At 37.9% G+C, this 22,895-nt stretch overlaps 1 protein-coding gene across 9 annotated transcripts in view; it reads right to left on the bottom strand.

The window, feature by feature from the left end:
- Positions 1–2,561: 2,561 nt before the first annotated feature.
- MDM2 (MDM2 proto-oncogene) overlaps positions 2,562–22,895 on the bottom strand; it is a 30,880-nt gene continuing 10,546 nt past the window's right edge. For 5 of the 9 annotated variants that reach the window (XM_058742061.1, XM_058742059.1, XM_058742060.1 and 2 more), the window contains 6 exons: positions 20,437–20,504; positions 20,211–20,307; positions 14,885–15,045; positions 10,586–10,741; positions 9,567–9,644; positions 6,048–7,128 (listed from right to left, as the gene is read on the bottom strand). In XM_058742061.1, the coding sequence (XP_058598044.1) occupies positions 6,553–7,128; positions 9,567–9,644; positions 10,586–10,741; positions 14,885–15,045; positions 20,211–20,307; positions 20,437–20,504 (1,136 nt within the window). In that variant the 3' untranslated portion in view covers positions 6,048–6,552. Of the gene's footprint in view, positions 3,596–6,047; positions 7,129–9,566; positions 9,645–10,585; positions 10,742–14,884; positions 15,046–20,210; positions 20,308–20,436; positions 20,505–22,895 lie in introns of those variants that run through there. The other 4 variants (XM_058742065.1, XM_058742063.1, XR_009265538.1 and 1 more) reach the window with 3 other exon arrangements.

Below are 22,895 nucleotides of genomic sequence, written 5' to 3' on the forward strand. Positions count from 1 at the left end.
GTGGTATGAAAATGCCGTATTTTGATGCAATTTTTTGTTACTTGCCCAGGCAGAGAAAGGACAATTAACACTAGGTGGCATATTTTGAAGGCAGTATAATATACCTTATTAAAGACCAGGTCCCTTCCCCCAGGTATAAACAGAATTGACCTGAAAACAATCACTGGTTAGCTAGAATGAGCATTTAATAATATTTAAGGAATCTCATGAAGGTAACAAAGGTTTCTTTCATGTATCTACTTAAATTATGATAAATGTTAACATGAATGCATCTAAATGGAGGGGAATATTTTAGAGAAATGGTAAGTCCCTGCAGATAAGTGTCAAGGTTGATTCTGGGGCTTAATTATCACATTTAACCTTGAGCTGTTGGATGTATCAGAACTGTTAAAAGCCTCCTCTCAGCATTTCTGAATGTCTAAGAAATCAATGTTGTGTTTTGCTCCAGAATAGAATTTTATTTGTAATGTTTTTTAAAATGTTGTAAGAAGTTACCTCTACCTTTAGAGAGTAAAAATAACTGATACCAGGCTGGAAATACATTTTCCTAAGGAATCCAGAAAAAATGAGCACAGTATATTGTCTCATTGCAACAGGGCTAGCTGCTAATTGAGAAGTTTGGTTTTTATTCTGCAGGGACAATATATCTATTTTATGACCAATCCTTTATATCTTCCTCATGACTTTTAAAAATCATTTTCTACCCACCTCCCACCTAAAAGAGCCAAAACAAACAAAACACACATACCCTCACAATAACTAAGAAGTTTAGGGAAAGAGTTAAACTTCATTAGAGACTTTACATTATATCACTAATAAGCAGATACTCTATTGCTCACAAAACATTTTATCCTACTTTAGCATATGAACTACTCCATAGCCTTTTATCAGATGTTTCACAGCTAATTTTATGTTTTCTCAGTGACCTTCTGCACTGTAATTAAAGACTTGCACAAGTTGTCTAGGACAATAAAGTTTATTGGGTAGAGCCAAGACTACCTCTGAATTCAGTAAATTTGAGTATTTCTGACTCAATAAAGAATATTCATGTAAGCAAAAAATACTGTTTCTTTTCATTACGTTACCTTAAAAACAAATCTGCAAGTGTAACAAAGTCCCCATACCGGACAGAACTGATTACCACCAGACAAAGCCTGGGAAAGACCAAATTTAATGACCTTTTTATGAAGCAAGAATATTGCAACTCTTCAAAACCCAGTCACCCCAGGATGGTTTATATATATGATATGATGTATACCCACCCTATTATATATATTCCAAATTACTTTTTACCATGGGGAAGATGATAGATGAAAATGTGCCTTGTGATTAAAAAAAAAAAAAACCTGCAAAATTAAGAATGCACATTAATGAGAAATGCAGGAAAGAAATGGATTTTCCAAACATAGCCAGGGAACCATTTCTTGAAATAATTTAGCCCAGTACCATCCTTCTGAACTTAAATTCCTTGATTACCAAACACATTTTGGGAAATGCTGATGTAGGGGGAAGTCTTTTGTCCAGAGTAATAAATTTTGAATTAAAAGTGCTTTTGAAGCACAGAGCGTAGTTATAAACAAAGATTTGCCCCCTATAGGAACTGGAAAATTAGTCCCTAACCCTAATCACTGTAACCCCTGATGTCAAATTTCTAGCCAAGGACAGAGAGGCTGGACCCAAGTTTGCCCTCTGAAACATGTAAACAATAGTTTAAATGAGACATAGGTGAGTAGGAAATGGCTAGTTTAGTGGTACGAATTTCAAAAAAGTATCTCAAGTTAGAAAACAAGTATCTCAAATTAGAAAAGTATCAAATTTGACAAGTATCTCAAATTAGAAAACAAATTGGGAACAGTTTTTCTATTTTCTAAAGAGAATTCATTATAATAGGAAACCTCTGGCAGAAGTTCCCTGGAATATTTTTACTAGATTTCAGAATTTGCAGCTCCTTAGAGGGTCCATTACTTCCCACTACCCCCAAAAGCAAGGTACAATTTTAAAATAAGCTAATTTTTAAAATATTAGACAGGGGAAAAAGAAAAAAGTGATCAGTCCATTTTTTGGATGGCAGAATTATGTGCTTTTCTTCCTACTTCATTTTTGAAATTTTCTATTTTTCTAAATTTTTTTAATGTTTTATTCATTTTCTGAAAGAGGGAGAGAGAGAGAGAATGCAGGGAAGGGGCAGAGAGAGAGAGCGAGGGAGACACAGAATCCGAGGCAGGCTCCACGGCCCGGACCCTGACGTGGGGCTCCAACTCACGAAACGTAAGATCATGACCGGAGCTGTAGTCAGACATTTAACTGACTGACCCATTCAGGAGCGCCACCCCGCCCCCTTTTTTTTGAAATTTTCTATTAAAAGAAAAAATTTTTAATGTTTATAAGAGAGTGAGTGGGGGAGGGGCAGGGAGAGAAGGGAAGATACAGAACTCCGGAAGTGGGCTCCAGGCTCCACGCTGTCAGCACAAAGCCTGACATGGGGCCTGAACTCATGAACTGTGCGATCATGACCTGAGCCCAAGTCAGATGCTTAACAAACTGAGCCACCCAGGCACACCTAAAATTTTCTATTTATTTAGAAGTTTTCTATTTTTTTTATAAGAAAAGTAAATGATTTAAACAGTAGAACCTCAAATTTTAGAAACACCAGTTTACAAAGGCAGTTGTTACACCTTCTTACGTATTCATTAAACATTTCCAGAGTTTATGTTGAAATAACACCTGGTTAAGTCAAAGTTAATTTAAAAATGGTTTTCCCTCATTGACCAAGGACACGGGAGTTCTGAAGGATGAATAGTGAAGGACTCTAGGACCAAGATGGGAAGTTTGTGTTTTAACAACCAAGAGCAGAACTCACTCACAACTCACTCAACGTCTCTGCTCTCCAGCCCAGCAATCTGTTCCGGGAGGGCTCTGTCCACTCTGTTAAGGGTCTACCTTCCGTTAATGGAGGCCTTCAGAGAGCTCCTGGAGCTATGCTTCCACCTGGTGGTTAGAAAAGTGCTTAACTAAAGAGATTTGGTCTTCTCACATGCCTCTGTTTTTTAATGTGTTTAAATGTTTATTTTTGAGAAAGAGAGGCAGAGACAGAGTGTGAGCCGGGGAGGGGCAGAGAGAGAGGGAGACACAGAATCTGAAGCAGGTTGCAGATTCTGAGCTGTCAGTACAGAACCTGATGTGGGGCTCGAACTCACTGCAAGATCATGACCTGAACTGCAGTTGGACCCTTAACTGACTGAGCCACCCAGGCGCCCCCACATACCTCTTAAAAAAGAAGGAAATAAATGTGAGAAAAGGTGGAAGAACTTTTACATAGAGGGATATTTTAAGCAAAGCTTTACCAATTCTGGTACAATTCTGATACCGTATCAACTTTTGAAGACCACTGTGTTCTCAGAATGTTTCTTTTGCCATTGAAGTAATTTATTGCAATATTGCAGACAATATTTTTTCAGGATGTTTTTTAAAACTGTCTTTTCCCCTCTTGTAAATTTCAGAAAACTACACGGCTATTTTCCTTGCCAGTCACCATCCTTTACTGAATGCCTACTGTGCACACAATGCATTATATTCAATGCATTATATTCGGTACCTGGGGGGAAGAAAGAGATACAAATGGATATTACAACCTGCTTTTGGAGAGAAGGTACAAAGCAACACGTCAGTAAATTTAAGTGTGAACAAAGTACCTCAGAACTGAGACAATGTAGGGGAGAAAAAAGATCTGGTTAATTCAAGGCTACTTTAGCTGGGTTTTGGCACTGTTATGGTCACAATTGGCTACAAGAAAAATATTATTAAAAGCTACCATTTATAAGTCCTCACTACCTAACCAGACCCTATCCTAAGCTCCATGTATTTGTCTGTAATTCTCAGGTTACAAAGCAAGCAAGTACCAGATCTGCTATTTGAATTTAGCCCTTCCCACTCTACTAGGATAAAAATAAGTCATGCGAGAAGATGGAAATGAACTTTTGCACCAAAAGGGTTTAAGACAATGGTGGGGAAGAGAAAGCTGTTTCACAGAGAAGTCTAAAAGTCTAAATGAACACGCAATACATTTGAGATAATATCCAACAAGAAATAGAATTAAGTTTTTTCTGTCTTCAAATCAGGGAAACATGAAGCTATCTGTAAATATCTATAAAGGCACCAAATATGGGGGACACCAAAGCCAGTGAAGTCAATTTGATTGGTTTTACTGTGATCTTGAAGAAGGGCTAATAATGCAGGGTAGGGTGTCAACTGGGAAGGTGTGAACCAAATTAACACATAAAAGTACTAAAATTTAACTGAGAGATGTTTAAATGGAATTCATCTAACATGACAGTAACAACAATAGAAAGGATTGAAATTTTGTAATTTGTAATGTGAGATATTGTAATAAGCTTGTTAGGACATCTAAACAGTCATATTCTGAAGACAAATCTGTGGGACTAAAACGAGATGAAAGGAAGATGTCGGTCAATTTATTTAATTATTTTTTAAATGTCTACTTTTGAGAGCATGTGTGGGGGAGGTACAGAGAGAGGGGGACGAAGGAGCTGAAGTGCGCTCCACACTGACAGCAGAGAGCCGGATATGGGGCTCGAACTCACAAACCATGAGATCCTGACCTGAGCCAAAGTCAGATGCTCAACTGAGCCACCCAAGCACCCCTATTAGTTTTTTAAAACATGAATCTTTAAAGAAGAGCTTTAAAAGACAGCGATAAAAATTCAAGTATGTTTTAGGATCATCCCCCTCCTAAAAATAATCAATTGTGGTTCCCTCATTCAATATATTATTTTAATGTGTACATTGTGGGGAGTCTCATCTGCTTGTCACTTGAGACTGCTCTTGTTTTCTGTTTTTATTTAGTTCATGTTAACAGTCCAATTTATAATTAAACATATTCAACACTTCTAAACACCTGTGTGCTACTGCACTAAAATATTTATCTTTTTAAAGTATTTTTAGATGTCAAAAATTCCCTACTATATAGAAGAGAAAGCTGGCTCTATGACAGATAATATGGCCAAAAAATTTTAAGCAGATGGCATTTTTTTAAGATAAACACTTTTTTGTAAAGATGAAATCAAACCCAGTTCAAAACCCAAACAATGACCAAGTACAAGCTTTTCACAATGCCATGACAACTTCCAGTTATCACCCTAAACCAACAGACATCTACACTCTAACCAGTATCTTCAAAACACTCATTAAAACTCAAAATTAACAAATGGGGCACCTGGGTGGCTCAGTTGGTTCAGCGTCCAACTCTTGATTTGGGCTCAGGTCATCATCTTGTGGTTTGTGGGTTCAAGCCCTGCATGGGGATCCACACTGACAGCTTGGATTCTCTCTCTCTCTGCCCCTCCCCCACATACAGGTGGGTTCACACACATTCTTTCAAAATAAATTTAAAAATTAAAAATTAAAAAGTGCACTTAATGATGACAACAGCTACCCCTGGTCTGGCTTTGGAGCCTGTGGACTCCTGCTTTACAAGACAGGTTCCAATGATGTGACTGACTCAAATTATTATCAAACACCTATATATCTGTGTCACTCACAATCAAGAAAAGGATCTTGGCCTCATGGAATTTAGTTTCAGAGATGATGCAGAGAAATGAGAGGTAATTACAAGGAGCTTTCATGCTGACAGGTAGCAAGGTGGTTACCCAACTCCCTTCCCAGCCCCAGCTATACCCTTCCAGAACATTCACCATCACTTGTTGAGAAACCACTTAAGCCAATCTGCCATGTGATAACACAAGTGAACAGGAGGGAGAAAACAGCATGTCCTGGCCCTACTAAACCATGTAACCTCATTCTCTGAAGCTGGGTCTTATTCGTTGCCTTGGATGCTCCCAACTACATTAAGCTGTCCATTAATATGTGTACTGACATAACAGCAGTGATGGCCATTCCAAAAATAGAAGCACATTCAGACTTGTACCTTTGATTACCCAAATAGAGGATATTCAAGTATAATTTCTATTTTAACAAAGCTCATTACAGAAAAATTATAAGATCCAATAATCACACTCTTGAAACAATGCTTAATCAAACATTTAGTATTTTTATTTGTAAATCAATAAATAATTTATGTATACTAAACCTAAAAATTTAGACAATGGATAGGCATGGCAAATGAAACCATCTGCAGATCTGAATGTTTTCTAAGTAGCATAATCACTGCATTCCATACCCTGAATGTACATAACTTACATTTAATGTACTTGTATTTTTTTAAATCAGATACGTCCCTAAATTTTAACAAAGTGGGGATCATTTAAAATATGAGTAGCGGGGTTAAGGATGACCTACATATCGAACTCGAATTACATTAAAACCCAAACAGAGAATATAAACAGAAGTGAAATTTTTCTAAAAGGAAGTATTTACTATTCCCATTCCCAAAGTAAATTATACTAGAGAAGAAATAAATCTACATGTACGGAGATACTTTCTCACTTTGATATGTGTAAAAAAAATTTCATGTTGTCTAAATTTTTAGGGTTATATAGTTAGAAATATAGAATTCTACTTTTATAGACATGTCCACTAGGGGAAATAAGTTAACACAATCATTTGAATTGGTTGTCTACATACTGGACAGGGCTTATTCCTCTTCTTTAGCTTTTTTGCACAAGTAAAGCATGCCATAAGATGTCCTGTTTTGCCATGAACAATGCAACCATTTTTAGGTCGACCCTGGCAAATCACACAAGGTTCAATGGCATTATGGGGAAAACTAGATTCCACGATTTCTTCTTTGTCCTGTGTTTCTTCCCTCTCAAACTCTTTGACATCTTCTTGGCTGCTATGAATGATGCTGTTAGAAGTTGATGGCTGAGAATAGTCCTCACTTTCTTGGGATTGGGAGGTCTGTGTGATTTTATCATCATTTTCCTCAGCACATGATTCCCTAGAATCATTCACTGTAGTTTTTTTACAATCAGGGACATCAAAGCCCTCTTCTACTTGTGTTGAGTTTTCCACTTTGGCTTTCTCAGGCATTTTCCCTTTATCTTTCCCTTTATCTTCAGGAAGCCAATTCTCACGAAGAGCCCAACATCTGTTGCAATGAGGTGGAAGAGGAGGATTCATTTCATTGCACGAAGTACACTTCCAATAGTCCTTCAATGAAAAAAGAGTTCGTTTCTGTAACCCTTTAACAACTACTCATAGCCAACTCTAGCAACTTCAGTATGTCTGAAATAAAATCTATCAGAGTTCAATTTTCAGCATTTTATTTTTATATAAAACATTCAACACATTAACAATCTTTCCTCAAGCATGAGATTATAACAACACACATAAAGTATCTATTTTTTTCAGGCAAACTATGCTGAAGAATCGTAAAACAAAAAATGTATTCACCATGATCTTAACCACGTGCCAATAAAGTTATCTGGGGACATAGATACAGCTGGTTCATCTAGTTGAAGCGAGTGTGATGTAGTCTTTTACTCTGAAATGAGGCCTGTACCCACTTCACTCTCTTAAAGGCTCAACCCTAGGCCCAATGTCTACCAATCAATCTAGACGAAACCACTGCCCAATGAGCCACTGACTAAGACTGCCTTGGAAGTGCTCTAAAACCTGGGCTCAAGGGAGTTTCCCTCATTTCATCCACAAAGGAAATGCTAAAACATTCTCGGCAATCACGGCCACCTAAAATCTGTCATCCTTGTCACTATCCGAAATGTATGCCCCTTATTTAACTATGCTTTTCTGTGTTCTCACCTCTGTAACTGCTTATTGCTTCTCCCATATCTCAACTTATTTCCCAACCTTTCCACCATCATGCAATTTGGAAAACAAACCCCCTTTAAATCCCCCAGGCTCTTTTAACGAATATATTCTTATTCCACTATCTTAACTGAAGCATGTTTCTTGCCTGAGGACAACATACATGTAAAACTTGCCATGAATAATATAAGCATTTTTTAAAAACTGTCTATTTATTTGGGGGGGAGGGGTGGAGAGGGAGGGCTCTGTGCTGTCAGTGCAGAGCCCTTGGAGCTGACACAGGGCTCAAACTCACAAACTGTGAGATCATGACCTGGTCTGAAATCAACAAATGCTTAACTGACTGAGCCACCCAGGTGCCCCAATATAACCATTTTTAAGTTGCCTCACAAATGCCTAAGACATCAGCAGTAGGGATGGAGACTGTTCACTATTGTACATTAGTTCGAGTTCTCAATGTAGGTTGCTACCCAACTGATAAAACCAAAGACAAAAGTTTTATAACATGTGGGAGAAAGTGCTTCAAAGACCCCAATAAACTGTAGGATCTATGTCTGGCATAAAGTAAGTCAACTAGTTACTTGAATTATTTTCTATTACAGCAAAAAAAAAAAAAATTTTTTTTTTGAATTTTACAATTTCACCTTTTTTGCATTTAGATAATAGTTTCCAACTCAGCCAAGAAAAATGAGATTTCCTATTCAAATACAACTAAAGGCATTAAGAACAAAATTAGGGGCACCTGGGTGGCTCAATGGGTTGGGTGTCCGTCCAACTTTGGCTCAGCTCATGATTTCACAGTTTGTGAGTTCGAGCCCTGTGTCAGGCTGTGCTGACAGTGCGGAGCCTGGAACCTGGAGCCTGCTTCGGATTGTGTCCCCTTCTCTCTTTGCCCCTGCCCCACTTGCACTCGCTCCCTCTCAAAAATAAACATTAAAAAAAATTTTTTTTTAAAAAGAACAAAGTTACAGGCACTGGGGTGACTCAGTCGGTTAAGCACCCAACTCTTGATTTCAGATCAGGTCAATTCAAGCTCACAGTGCATAAGTTTGAGCCCCGTGTCAGGCCCTGCACCGGCAGTGCAGAGCCTGCGTGGGATTCTCTGTCTTCCTCTCTCTGCCTCTCCTCTGCTCATGTTCTCTCTCTCTCAAAATAAACATTAAAAAAAAAAAAAAAAAAAAATTAAAGCAGTGCATCTGAGTGGTTCAGTCGGTTAAGCAGCCGACTCTTGATTTCAGCTCAGGTCATGATCTCACAGTTCATGGGACTGAGCCCCGCATTGGGCTACACACCAACAGTGCAGAGACTGCTTGAGATTCTCTCTCCTCTCCTCCCCTTATTGCTTTCTCTCTAAACAAACAAACATTAAAAAAAAATTAAAGCTTTAATATACAGTAAAAAACCCAACTTCCAATACCCCAGGAACCTTATGAAGCATGAAATGTGAACGTCCTGAATTCTTAAATGGCAAACCCTACCTACCTCATTCTCTAGTACAAATCAACATGATGGGAAAAATGTTTGTAACTATTACAGCTGGGTGATAAATACACTAGAAATACATTATACTACTCTCTATGCTGTACATGCTTGAAATTCTCAATAAAAAATTATTTAAAAGTTCATATCCTACCACCAAAAAACCCCTAAAAAATGTAGTAACAGATTCCAACACAACAAGTAAAAGAAAAAAATGCTTTAAAACTTTTTAAAAAGGATTTTAGCTTTATAGAAATTACCTCATGTCAGGAAGTAGACTAGGCATATTTTTCTAATGTTAACCTCAATGTTTTGATTCCTTAAAAAAATAGATGTATACTTACAGCTAAGGAAATTTCAGGATCTTCTTCAAATGAATCTGTATCACTCTCCCCTGCCTGATACACAGTTACTCGATATACCTAATAAAATAAATCCATCAACATCAATTTATCACCTTTTTTTCCTTAACCAGGAAGGCTTCTTAGTGGTAAGTCCTAACAAATAGCATGTACTACTATAGATGAGAACCTCTGAGACAGAGGTTGAATGAAATAGAGGGGGAAAAATGAAGGACCATGAAATCCTCACCCACTATGGTAAAAAGGCAACAGGATGTTTAAAATGAATAAGGCAAAAAATTCAGTATAAGCATTTTTATTTTATAAATATGGGGATATTAAATAACTGTGAAACAGCCAGAAATGTTGAAGGTGGTCACCTCCAGTGACTTTAACTGTGTGCATACTTTACTTTAAAAATTAGGGGCGTCTGGGTGGCTCAGTTGGTTAAGCGTCTGACTTTGGCTCAGATCATGATCTCACAGTTTGTGAGTTCAAGCCCCACATTGGGCTCTGTGCTGACAGCTCAGAGCCTGGAGCCTGCTTTGGTTTCTGTGTCTCACTCTTTCTCTGCCCGCCCCCCCACCACCTGCACTCTGTCTCTCTCTCAAAAAATAAACATTAAAAAAATTTTTTTCAAGTAAATTAATATTAAAAGAGGGCAATTTTAAAATTTAACTTTATTAAGTAAACTCTACCCCAAAACATGGGGCTTGAAATCATGACCCAGAGATCAAGAGTTGCATGCTCCACCCACTGAGCCAGCCAGGCATCCCAAAGAGGGGAATTTTTTTTTTTTTTTAAATAAGACTTTTATAAGAACATTAAGAACTGCTGACTTTTTGACATTTATAGTTACAAGAGTATAAATCAAAGAACTACAAAAGCCTGAAGTCCACAAAATATTCCAGTTTGAACAAGAGTCAAAGATTAAGTGAAATCAGAATACATTATAATTTCAAATAGTATCAATGAATACAGAAAATATTTAAGAAATTCAGACTATAGAGAAATAAAACTACCTCATCATCTTCATCTGAGAGTTCTTGTCCTTCTTCACTAAGGCTATAATCTTCTGAATCGAGAGACTCAACTTCAAATTCTACACTGAATTGATCTGAAACTGAATCCTGATCCAACCAATCACCTGAATGTTCACTTACACCAGCATCGAGATCCTAAAATAGGGGGGAAAAAAAAGTTACTTGAAGTACATTACCTGTTGGCCTCTGTAACAGCTTCCTAGCTCATCCCTATAGTTCCATTTCCATCTTAGATCCACCCTACACAATGACACTAGATTAAGATTCTGGGTTATTAATATATTATGTTCCCAGTTAAAAACCCCATCACATAAAGGAAAAAAGCCAAATCCCCTTGGCATTCAAGGCACACAGAGTAGGGCCATATTAACACTTTCATCTTATCTTCCAACTAGACACTGCTCCCCCCACCCTCAATATGAACAATTGGCCAGATCTACCCTTTTTTCTAAACCAAACTTGACAGTTCATCTTACACACTTTGCCTCTCTCGCTGGAATAACTTAACAGTTTTTAAGTCCTACTCATCCTTTTTTGATAAGGCTTCTGTCAATACCACAAGAAGAAAAGTACTTCCACTTTTAATTACCTTTCCTACTTACATATTGAATACTATATACCTTTACACATAAAATTATACAAAACATAGTTTTCTATACATGTTTCTTATCTGAGTTATACGTACTTTAAGAGTTAAAAACATGTCTTCTTAATCTCTTTAGATCTTCAGATTGGTAGAACAGTAGTAGCTAAACCCACATGACAATTATGAGATTTTATAATTTTTTTGAGATTTATTTTTTAATGAACTTTGATAATAATTTCTTTGGAAGAGCTTTCAGACATTATTTTTTAAATTTATTTTTTAAATTCTGTTATCAGCTCATGTGGTTTCTCATTTTATAGTATAAGAACCCTAATAAGACCATTAGTCCCATATTTACTGTCAGTGCTAAGAATAGGAACATATACAAAACAGAAAGCTAGACAGAAAAAATACATTGGTCTAAGAATCAGGATACAAACATTCTTTTCTTCTAAGGTTTATTTATTTTTGAGAGCGAAAGAGAGTGAGCGAGCAGAAGAGGGGCAGAGGGCAAGACAAAGAATCCCAAGCAGGCTGCACACTGTCAGTGCAGAACCTGAGGCGGGGCTCAAACTCACAAATAGTGAGATCAAGACCTGAGTGAAAACCAAGAGTTGGGCCCTTTACCAACTGAGCCACCCAGGCACCCCAGGATACATTCTTATTCTAGATTTGCCACTAAACAGCTATTTAACCTCGGACATATTTAAAGCCATAAAGGCCGCAGCCACTTCATCTATGAGGGTTTGGATTAAATAATCTCTAATACTTCTATCATTTGTAAAAAAACAAAGTATATTATTTTATAAACACTGAGGTCAAAAGACTTTTTCACAGTGATGTTAGGATAGTAGTAAAAGCAAAATTGACAAGTTGCAGTTAATGATTCTTAACAAGGGTTCTATTAACATTCAGGTTAAAATTACATATGAAGCTAGAATATGATCTCTAATAAGGTAACCTAATAAACTGTATACTTCAATAAACTAGCATTTTAGTGCACTAAGTCTAAATTTTTTTTTTAATGTTTATTTTTGAGAGAGAGACAGAGCACAAGTTGGGGAGGGGCAGAGAGAGAGGGAGACACAGAATCTGAAGCAGGCTCCAGGATCTGAGCTGTCAGCACAGAGCCCGATGCGGGACTCAAACTCACAAACTGTGAGATCATGACCTAAGCTAAAGTCGGACGCTTAACTGACTGAGCCACCCGGGCGCCCCTATTGCACTAAGTTTAGAATATGGGGATATATCACAAAAAAGATGAAAGTCTCAGCAGGTATCTTCTCTTGTATGGGTTGACAAAGTATGGCCCACTACCCATCTATTTTTACAAATAAAGTTTTATTGAACACAGCCATGGCCATTGATTTTCCTGAGACAATTTCTCAGTTTCCAAACAGACAATTATTAGCTATGGAATCTTAAACAAGTTATTTGAAACCTTCAAGCTTATCTTTCCCATCTATAAATGGAATGTGAGGCTGCTGAGCTGGTACCACGTAAACTGTCTAGTACAGAGCCTAGAATATAGCCTTAGTTCCTCAATTTATTAAGCCTAAAAGAAAAAAAGATGGAAGTCAGACGCACTTTCCTTTAACTGCCTTCACAGGTGGGTGAATAATGACACCAAATGAGGACTATACCATTCTCATATCAGGTAAGCTAAAAACAAGGGAAAACCCTGCCCCTACCAAAAGCTTTCACAAGTAGGAACTCAGCCTGCAAAACAGTAGATTTTTAATAGAATTTTTAGAAGAGAATATAGGATAGGAATAACAAAAAGAAAAAAGAAAATATCCTCTGTTGCTTTAATAACAAGGCAGTGTCCCAGGGTAGAAAGCAAAAACAAGGACTTTAAATATCATTTAACTAGAATTCTGAAACAACTGTAACAAAGTCTGCAAGTTTAATGGGTCATAGTTCTACTTAAATCATTTGTAAGGAATAAAATTATCCAAACATAAAGTCTGTGTACATGTTAAGCTTTCTTTAACTGGATTCAATTTTCAGATCACATATGTTTGCTCTCAAGAACCTGTATTTTTTTTCTACAACATTTGTTAAATGTCTTAATTACCTCATTGTTGATGATGTGTCTCCCCATGAGGGCAGGGACCATATCTATATCTACCTTGACACCACTCCAGTGCCAAACAGAACCTGGTATAGAAAACATTTACGTACCTACTGAAAGAAGAACTTGCTCTCTATGCCATCTAGTGGCCTACAGAAGTAACAGCTCTATTAAATACTAAGTCTAGAGGGTACACCTGTATCCATAAAATCAGTGCTTTGGCAGGGAAAAAAAGTAAAGATAATGTAAGAAATAACAACAATAGGGACGCCTGGGTGGCTCAGTTGGTTAAGTGTCTGACCTCGGCTCAGGTCATGATCTCACTCTTTGTGGGTTTGAGCCCCGCGTCGGGCTCTGTGCTGACAGCTCAGAGCCTGGAGCCTGCTTCCGATTCTGTGTCTCCCTCACTCTCTGCCCCTCCCCTGTTCACACTCAGTCTCTCTCAAAAATAAACAAACATGAAAAAAAAAAAAGGGGGGGGGGCGCCTGGGTGGCTCAGTCGGTTGAGCATCCGACTTCGGCTCAGGTCATGATCTCACAGTTCGTGAGTTCGAGCCCCGCGTCAGGCTCTGTGCTGACAGCTCAGAGCCTGGAGCCTGCTTCCGATTCTGCATCTCCCTCTCTCTCTGCCCCTCCCCTGCTCATGCTCTGTCTCTCTCTCTGTCTCAAAAATAAATAAAACATTAAAAAAAATTTATATATTTTTTTTAACCAAACTTCTTTCAGTGATCTCTCTTAAGAATTTTACTAATTCTGGGGCACCTGGGTGGTTCAGTCGGTTGAGCATCTGACTTCAGCTCAGGTCATGATCTCACAGCTTGTGAGTTCGAGCCCCACGTCGGGCTCTATGCTGACAGCTCAGAGCCTGGAGCCTGCTTCAGCTTCTGTGTCTCCCTCTCTCTCTCTGCCCCTAACCCACTCGCATTCTGTCTCTGTCTCTCTCAAAAATAAATAAACATTTTTAAAAAAATTTTTTTAAAAAAAAGAATCTTTCTAAAAAAAAATTTTTTTTACAAATTCTTTGGATTTTTGTATCAATAATCAAAATTACTAAATCTCTCCCGCCATCCATGTAACAACATGCCTGTATTTCACAGCCTTACTAAACACCTCTTTCCTGATATCTAGGCCTATGTACGGCTAAGTGTGTAGGAACTATGCTGGCTTGTTTGCTGATAGCTATAATAAAGAAGATACTGTTACTCTAAATGTTCAAAACAAATTTGCCTTAGATTCTAAGATACTTAACTTTTTTCTTCCCTTATTTTTTTAAAAATAAAACTAAAAATCCTCAGACCATTCCAATTTCTGTGAATGTACTACTTGTGCACAGCCCACAAAGATTCTCCACTATGGAGGACGACATTAACAACTATTAATATTGGTGCTAATTTTATCATCACACCCACAACTGCACGATCTCCCACCCTCCTCCCAAACCTGGGGTTGGGGACAGAGAAGATTTACACGGTAATTTTATTGGACAGAAAAATGTACCACTGTGTATATAACAGCAATTGCATATATATGCATTCTATCCAAATGTTTATTAGGACTGACAGAACTAGACTTTAAAAATAAGAGTCTTGTTTTATTTTATTTAAAATGAAAACATTACCGGATTTGACGGAGTCCCCGTCGATTCGCTGCTACTGCTTCTTTCACAACATATCTCCCTTATTACACACAGAGCAAGGCTTTCATCAAAGGAAAGAGAAATACTATCAGACTTGTGGCGCTTTCTCTGCCGTTCACCAGGTAATTCATCTGAATGTTCTTCTGCATATATAAGGAAAAAAAGTCAATTAAAACCCTATGTTGTGATTTATTTAGCAAACGAGCTGCCTCGAGTACCTATTTGTACTGAAATTTAATCTCAATGAAATTAAACAGAGAAAATAGTCAATTATTACCATTTCAAAACTTAATGCTTTTATTGGATCTGTCCAACTGAGAGCTACAGCAGAACACTGTATTTATTTTTTCTAAGTAAGCCCTACATCAAACATGGGGCTTAAACTCACAACCCCAAATTCAAGACTCACATGCTCTACTGGCTGAGCCAGCCAGGCACCCCCAAAAGGCTGTATTTTTAAAAAGTTTTTCAAGCTTCTGAAACGCCTGGCTCAGTCAGTATATGACTCTTGATCCCGGGGTCGCTGAGTCTGCACCCCACGTTGTGTGTAGACATTACTTACACACATACAAGCTTTTCTTTTCAGAGGTGCTTGGGTGGCTCAGTCGGTTAAGCATCCAACTCTTGATTTTGGCTCAGATCCTGATCTCTCCGTCATGAGATCAAGCCCCAATTCCAGCTCTGTGCTGACAGTGTGGAGCCTGCTTAAGATTCTCTCTCTCCTTCTCTCTCTGGCCCTCCCCTGCTCATTCTCTCTCAAAATAAATAAATAAAGGGATAAAAGCTTTTCAAGCTTCTTTCAAAACTTCGTCTCCATTAAGTCACAACTAATTTAATCCACCTAGAGCTTTCATTGACCAATCTAAAATTCTGTCAAAAATCACACTTTAGAATATATCATTTTGTTTCTAAAAAGAACAAAAAAAGTTTAATTTACTTAGAAGGTATTCTTAACATTTCAATTTCCTCAGTTCTATTTTTAATAGTAATCAAAATTTTATCTTAAATAATGAATTACTTCTCACTTTAAGTCAGAATGTTGCCAAATCTGTCAGGTACGTGAATGAGTCTTACCACGTATTAGATTTAAAAATAAATTCCAAATGAATTAAAGAGCCAAACACAAAGAACAAAACCACCCAAATACTTCTAAGAGAATATTCTTGTAATACTAGGGTAAGGAAGTGTGACATAACACTGCAAAGCCCTCAAGAAAAAATTTATCAAGGGTGCCTGGGTGGCTCAGTCAGTTAAGTGTCCGACTTCAGCTCAGGTCATGATCTCACACAGGGCTCCACGCTGACAGCTCAGAACCTGAAGCCTGCTTCGGATTCTGTATATCCCTCTCTCTCTGCCCCTCCCCCACTTGTGCTTTGTCTCTCTCAAAAATAAACATTAAAAAAATTAAAAATGTTATCAAAATTAGACTATGTTAAATAAATTAAGGTTTACATGGCAGAATGAACAAAAATGAAAAAGCAAATGTCAGCCTAGAATATGTGCAACATACATAAAATGGTTACTACTTACTACATACAAACACCTGCCACCAATCAAGTAAAAATAACAAAAACAAACAAACAAAAAAACTCTTGATTTAAAAAAAGTCAGAGAGAGGCTCCTGAGTGGCTCAGTCTGTTAAGCAGTCTCTTGGTGAATTCAGCTCAGGTCATGATCTCATGGTATCCTTCGTGGGTTTGAGAGCCCTACACTGGGCTCTCTCCCTCCCTGGTCCCACCCCACTCCAGCTCCCTCCCTCTCTTTCTAAATAAACAAACTTAAAAAAAAAAAAAAAAAGTCAAAGATATGAAAGGCAATTCACAGAATACAAGTGACTAATAAGCATATAAAAAAATCCCCTACCTCCTGATCAAGGACATGTAAATTAAAACAAGATACCATTTTTTTTTACCCCCAAGAATGACAAAAATTAAAATGAGAGTCTTGAGATTTGAGAAAAAGGACACTTTTATACATCGTTGGTAGAAATGTAAAATAATATGACATTTGGTGGGCAATCTCTATCCTAGAAATATCTGCATAATTACTTAAGGATGTATGTGGCAAGGATGTTCGCTGCAGCCTTTTTTTTACATAAGTACCAAATAGGGTTATAGGATTAAACAAACCATAATCCATATGCCTGAAACAGGTACAACTTGCACACCCTTGTGCTCACTCCATTTCCTTCTCTTGACCTTCCTAGTCAAAGTCAACTTTTTCCTCTGAATTCCCCACTCTTATACCCTATACTTTAAGTAATTCTGTGTTGATCTCTCCAAAACTAAATCACAAGTTCTTGGTGTAAGTTCTTAATCATGTTTGTATTCCTTATAAAAGGTGATCTTGGTTGAATAATGTGGGCTAGAAGCCTAAAACCACACCAACTGATTCTTATTGTTTACCTCCATTAAAAATATCATTTGGGATTTTCTTCTATTAAAGTATCATATTACTCATTATAGAAATCATAAAAAAAACAGAAAATTTAAAAAATGTAAACCATCTGTAGTGCTACCCTTGAGAGAGAACTACTATTAACATTTTAGTGTAATAATTTTCCAGTTTTTATTTCCTTTTATTTATTTTTTTAAGTGCTTATTTATTTTTGAGAAACAATATGAGCAGGAGAGGGACAGAGAGAGAGGGGACAGAGGATCCAAAGCACACTCTGCACTGACAGCAGAGAGCCCAATGCGGGGCTCAAACTCATAAACCATGAGATCATGACCTAAGCCGAAGGCAGACGCTTAACCAACAAAGCCACCCAAACACCCATTTATTTCCTTTTAAAAAACGTATTTGAATCATACTATATGTACAATTTGGGGGTGGTTTGCTCTTAAATTTTCTTTTACGTTATTTTTAATGGCTACAGAATATGGTGTCCATGACATAGATTTATATACTGTTCATATAATTGAACTATTTAGTCCACAAAGCTGAGCAACTGCTTACTGTCTGGCACTGTGCTAGGCAGTGGGTTTACAAAAGTGAAGTCAGTTATCATCCCTGCCACCAGAGAAAGTTTAATTTCAAACACCCAGGCAACCGAAACATAATTATCTACCAGCTATAATGAGTGCTATGAGGAAACAAGTAGGGGGCTAAGGAAAAGAACAATCTGCCTTTGTGACTGGTTAGAGACAGGCTCTCTGAGGTCACATTTCAGCAAAAACAGAAAAATGAGGAGCTGGTCTTGTAAGGCTGAGGTAGAAAAACTCCTGGCAGGAAAAAACAAAAACAAAAAATGTGTGTGCCAACAACCTTAAAGTAGCAAAGAGTTGACTTTAAGAACTAAATAATCAGTACATGAAAAAAAAATTTAAAAAAAAAAAAAAAAAAAAAAAAGAGGGGCGCCTGGGTGGCGCAGTCGGTTAGGCGTCCGACTTCAGCCAGGTCACGATCTCGCGGTCCGTGAGTTCGAGCCCCGCGTCAGGCTCTGGGCCGATGGCTCGGAGCCTGGAGCCTGTTTCTGATTCTGTGTCTCCCTCTCTCTCTGCCCCTCCCCCGTTCATGCTCTGTCTCTCTCTGTCCCAAAAATAAATAAAAAATGTTGAAAAAAAATTTAAAAAAAAAAAAATAAAAAAAAAAAAAAATAAATAAATAAATAATCAGTACAATGGAAATAATAGAGGTAGGAGGAAAAGGCCAAAAACCAGGTTAAAGGCAGATCATGGCCTTGTTAGGCCAAGGTAAAAAGTGTGGGTTTTATTTTAAATAACCAAAGTGGGTAAGTGGGGAAGTGATGCAATCCAATTTACCTTTTACCACCTCCTTTAGTACTGTGTGAAGGGACACAATTGTAAAACAAAATCAGAAAGCTGTTGCTGTGGTCTGGAGACCAGAGGGCAATGGCCTGAACTAGTGATGACGTTTTCTACCATATGTCTTTAATTATAAATAATGCTGTAATTAGTATCTCTAAATACATGTAATCTTTGAATTTCTGATTATATCACTAGGATAGATCTCTAGAAGCAGAGTTATTGGGATAATGGTAAGAACTCCAAGCCTTTTTTTTTTTTTTTTTTTCCCAACTTTTTTTTATTTATTTATTTTTGGGACAGAGAGACAGAGCATGAACGGGGGAGGGGCAGAGAGAGAGAGAGACACAGAATCGGAAACAGGCTCCAGGCTCCGAGCCATCAGCCCAGAGCCTGACGCGGGGCTCGAACTCACGGACCGCGAGATCGTGACCTGGCTGAAGTCGGACGCTTAACCGACTGCGCCACCCAGGCGCCCTCCAAGCCTTTTTATATCCATAAAGGTTTAAGTTGTTGTTAAACTATTGGTACACCAATAGTGTATCAGTGCCAATACACATGTTAACAAGGATGAGTAAAAAATCTCTAATTTGGTAGCCTAGAAAAGAAGCCTTTTTGCATTTGTTATTGTCTATAAAGCTAAATCACAAAAACCCACCCCCTCCCTATTTATTAGTCATTTGTATTTACTATGAAAAATTGGGTGTTTTGTTCCTTTTCGTTATGTGGATTTTTAATTTTTTTTTTAATCAATTTTGGAGAACTTTTTATGTAATAAGGGTATTGACACCATCAGGTTTAAAGTGAATATCCTTCAAATATAATTTTTTCATTTATCTTTTAAACTCATTTGGAATTCACTTTGGCATAAGGTATAGACAGAATTTGTCTTTTCTTCCCCAAATAACTAACCACTTGCTCCAGTCCCATGCAGTGAACAAAACACCCTCTGCCCTTACCGCCCTCTGCTCTCCTGTGCGTAATTCTAGTCTGGGTTTATCTACTCTATCTCACTGATCTGCTGAACTCTTCTTTCATCTGAACCACAGTTTTAGTTATTGACTTTTGATCAGACAACAGCCTCCTCCTCCTCCACTATCTTTTCTTTGTAAAAATGTCCTCAGCTATTTTTTTTTTTTATCTCATCTTCATTTCTAAGATGTTATTTACTTTGTTTTTAAACTCACTGGTATGTTTCATCACTTATTAGAAACAACAAATATTTTAACTGCTAAGGTAACTAAGAATAATGATTAAAATACAGTTTAGGTGCTTGTCCTCTATTACCTTGAATAATAGGTGCCTAACTATAAACTCCATTGGGCCCAGAAAACTGTGCTGTAGTCAAACAGAAAAATTGTTTGTTCTCTCTAAGAGAGAAATTTTTAAACAAATCATATAAAAATAAGAATGAAAGAAACCCAGAAATTAATTCATCTAAGGCAAAAAAAGCGCAAAATTTCATTAAGCCTAAATGCATTAATTTCATTAGAGAATAAACAGTGAAAAGCTGTCTGAAAGTGCCAATTAATCATATGTACCTGTCTCACTAATTGTTCTCCTTCTAGATGAGGTAGATGGTCTAGAAACCAAATCTGAAGATGAAGGTTTCTCTTCCTGCAACTCTTGCACAGGGTCCTAAGCATGCAAGGTGGGGGGAGAAAAACAAAAACTTAACTTGTAACACCAGGGAGCTGAAAATTATTTGTTTAAAATAACCTAACTTTCAAGAAACATCACACTAGAATGCATTCATTTCAAGATTACCTTTTGATCACTCCCACCTTCAAGGTGACACCTATTTTCACTCACAGATGTGCCTGAATCTGATGGTTCTGATGGGGGAAAAAAAAACAACAACAACAACAAAGAATCACAAACTAGAAAAGAAACTAGTCCGTCAGTCCAGGAAAAACTCCTTACACAATTTAACCTTTCAACAAACATTAAATGTGTGTCTCCCAGGGGCCAACCCCATGCTAGATATTGTAGAAATAAGTAATAAGATTCAATTTTAATACAGGGAATACATTAAGAGTAATGAAAGTGTAGTGAAGAAGACAGAGCAATGATTTTTTGGTAGGGACACAGCAAGGTATGAGGAACAAGGAGTCAGGAAAGGTTCCATAAAATTTAAAGAAGTAGGACTAAGAAAAGCTATTCCAGGCTGAGGAACACCCTGTGAAAAAAAACATCCAGAAGTGAATTACCAACGCTTGTTACAGGGAACTACAGGTAGTTAATTATTACTAGAATACAAGCAGGATCATAAAGGATCCTGTGTGTCTTGCAAAACAGAACAAGGACATCAACAAACAGCACTCATGCCTTCAATCCTACATCACTGCATGCTTCCCAGCTGACACTTCAGAACCTTCCCTAGCACTGTTGCAGCCATTCAGCATAAAAAGGAACACGCAAGAAGGGGTAAGGGGTGAGGAGTGAGGGGTGAGGGGTGAGGGGTGAGGGGTGAGGGAGGGAGAGGGAGGGAGAGGGAGGGAGAGGGGGGGAGAGGGGGGGAGAGGGAGGGAGAGGGAGGGAGAGGGGGGAGAGGGGGGAGAGGGGGGAGAGGGGGAGGGGGAGGGGGAGGGGGAGGGGGGGAGAGGGGGAGGGGGGAGGGGGGGAGGGGGGAGGGGGGGAGGGGGGAGGGGGGGAGGGGGGGAGGGAGAGAGAGAGAGAGAGAGAGAGAGAGGGGGGGGAGAGAGAGAGAGAGGGGGAGAGAGACAGAGACAGAGAGAGAGACGGAGAGAGAGAGATTATCTTAAGCCAGCTCCGGGCTCAGCACAGATCCCATGACCCTGCAATTATGACCTGAGCCAAAATCAAAAGTCAGACGCTCAACCTACTGAGCCACCCCGGCACTCCTAAAAAGGTTTAATCCAATAGATAAAACTGTATTGTCTTTTTATCCAGAGAACAATAAGGAACCCATAAATGATCATTTTAAGCGGAGAGGGACAAATTACTTCAGCAAAATAGAAGAAAAAGAGAGCAGAGGCAGGGAAGCCAACATTAGAAAGTAACTGCAATAATACAAATGCAGAAGTATTAAAGCCTAAACTAAGGCATGGAAGAAAGATCAATTCCAGAGAAGTTAAAACCATTCACCAAGAGAGAAACTTCAGAAGACAAAGAGATTGGGATGGGAAGATAATGAACTAAAGTGGATGAAACTCATTCAGGTAGGTAGGTTTAGTTTTTAGGTGGATGTATAGACTTGGAGCTCAGAAGTCAGCATTTCAGATATGGAATATATACAGGTGCCAAAGATCATAATCAAATACCCTCCAAAACATTTTCATCTTAATACGAATGTCAGGCCCAAGCGTTAACACTTTGAAATTATGCACATTATCGTAAGTTTATTGCTTCTTTATATCATGGGTTATGTATTTTAAGTTGTACATATAGACAGGTTATATTACGTTTTAGTATAATAAAGGAGATGTTACAAAATAGATGTAATAAAAAGGAAGTACTAGGTGTGACAGGTTGAGAATACAGTTACAAGAGCTCTGAAGTTAATTCTACCAACTGAAACCTGAAACAAACACAGAAATAACAAATGGAAATAACCTAAGTAATCTATAGGTTACCATCTCATTAATATAATTTTCCTGGTAATCTACCAAGGTGTCTTTACATGAACCAATGAAAATACATCAGGTATAATATTTAAAAAACTTAAAATACTACTATAATACTATTTTTTTGGCCTTCATTTAATTTCATAAAGAGCTCTGTAAAACAATAAAGCATCTTGTTACCAGCCTAACAGTCACTTCTACTCTAGGATAAGACAGTAATGCCCTTTTCTGGGTCTTAAATCCTAACTATGGAACAGTATTCAACTCAACACATTTATTAAACACCGTATTACTAAAACACTGTATTGATGCAAAATGCAAACCTGAGTAGGATACAAGAAATATAATCAAGTGAAACAAAACAATGTAATAATAAGGTCCAAATACAGAATAGTGGAAGCACAAGAGTGGCCAGTTTGTTGCATAAACAAGCTTTTGAAAACAATTAATTGTAGTTCAAGAACGGGCTTTAAGAAGTCAGGGGTGTGTTGGGAGCCAACTCCTACTGGCAAAGAACTGTGTATCTTCTACCAATTCCATGTATGCAGCTTGAAAATGGCCATGGTGGGAGTTATTTACACGATGGAAATCAGCAAACACCACAAATCAGGGCTTTTCCTGAAGAGTGAGTGGGTTGTT

This window comes from Neofelis nebulosa, chromosome 8 (assembly GCF_028018385.1).
Source record: "Neofelis nebulosa isolate mNeoNeb1 chromosome 8, mNeoNeb1.pri, whole genome shotgun sequence".
NCBI lineage: Eukaryota > Metazoa > Chordata > Mammalia > Carnivora > Felidae > Neofelis > Neofelis nebulosa.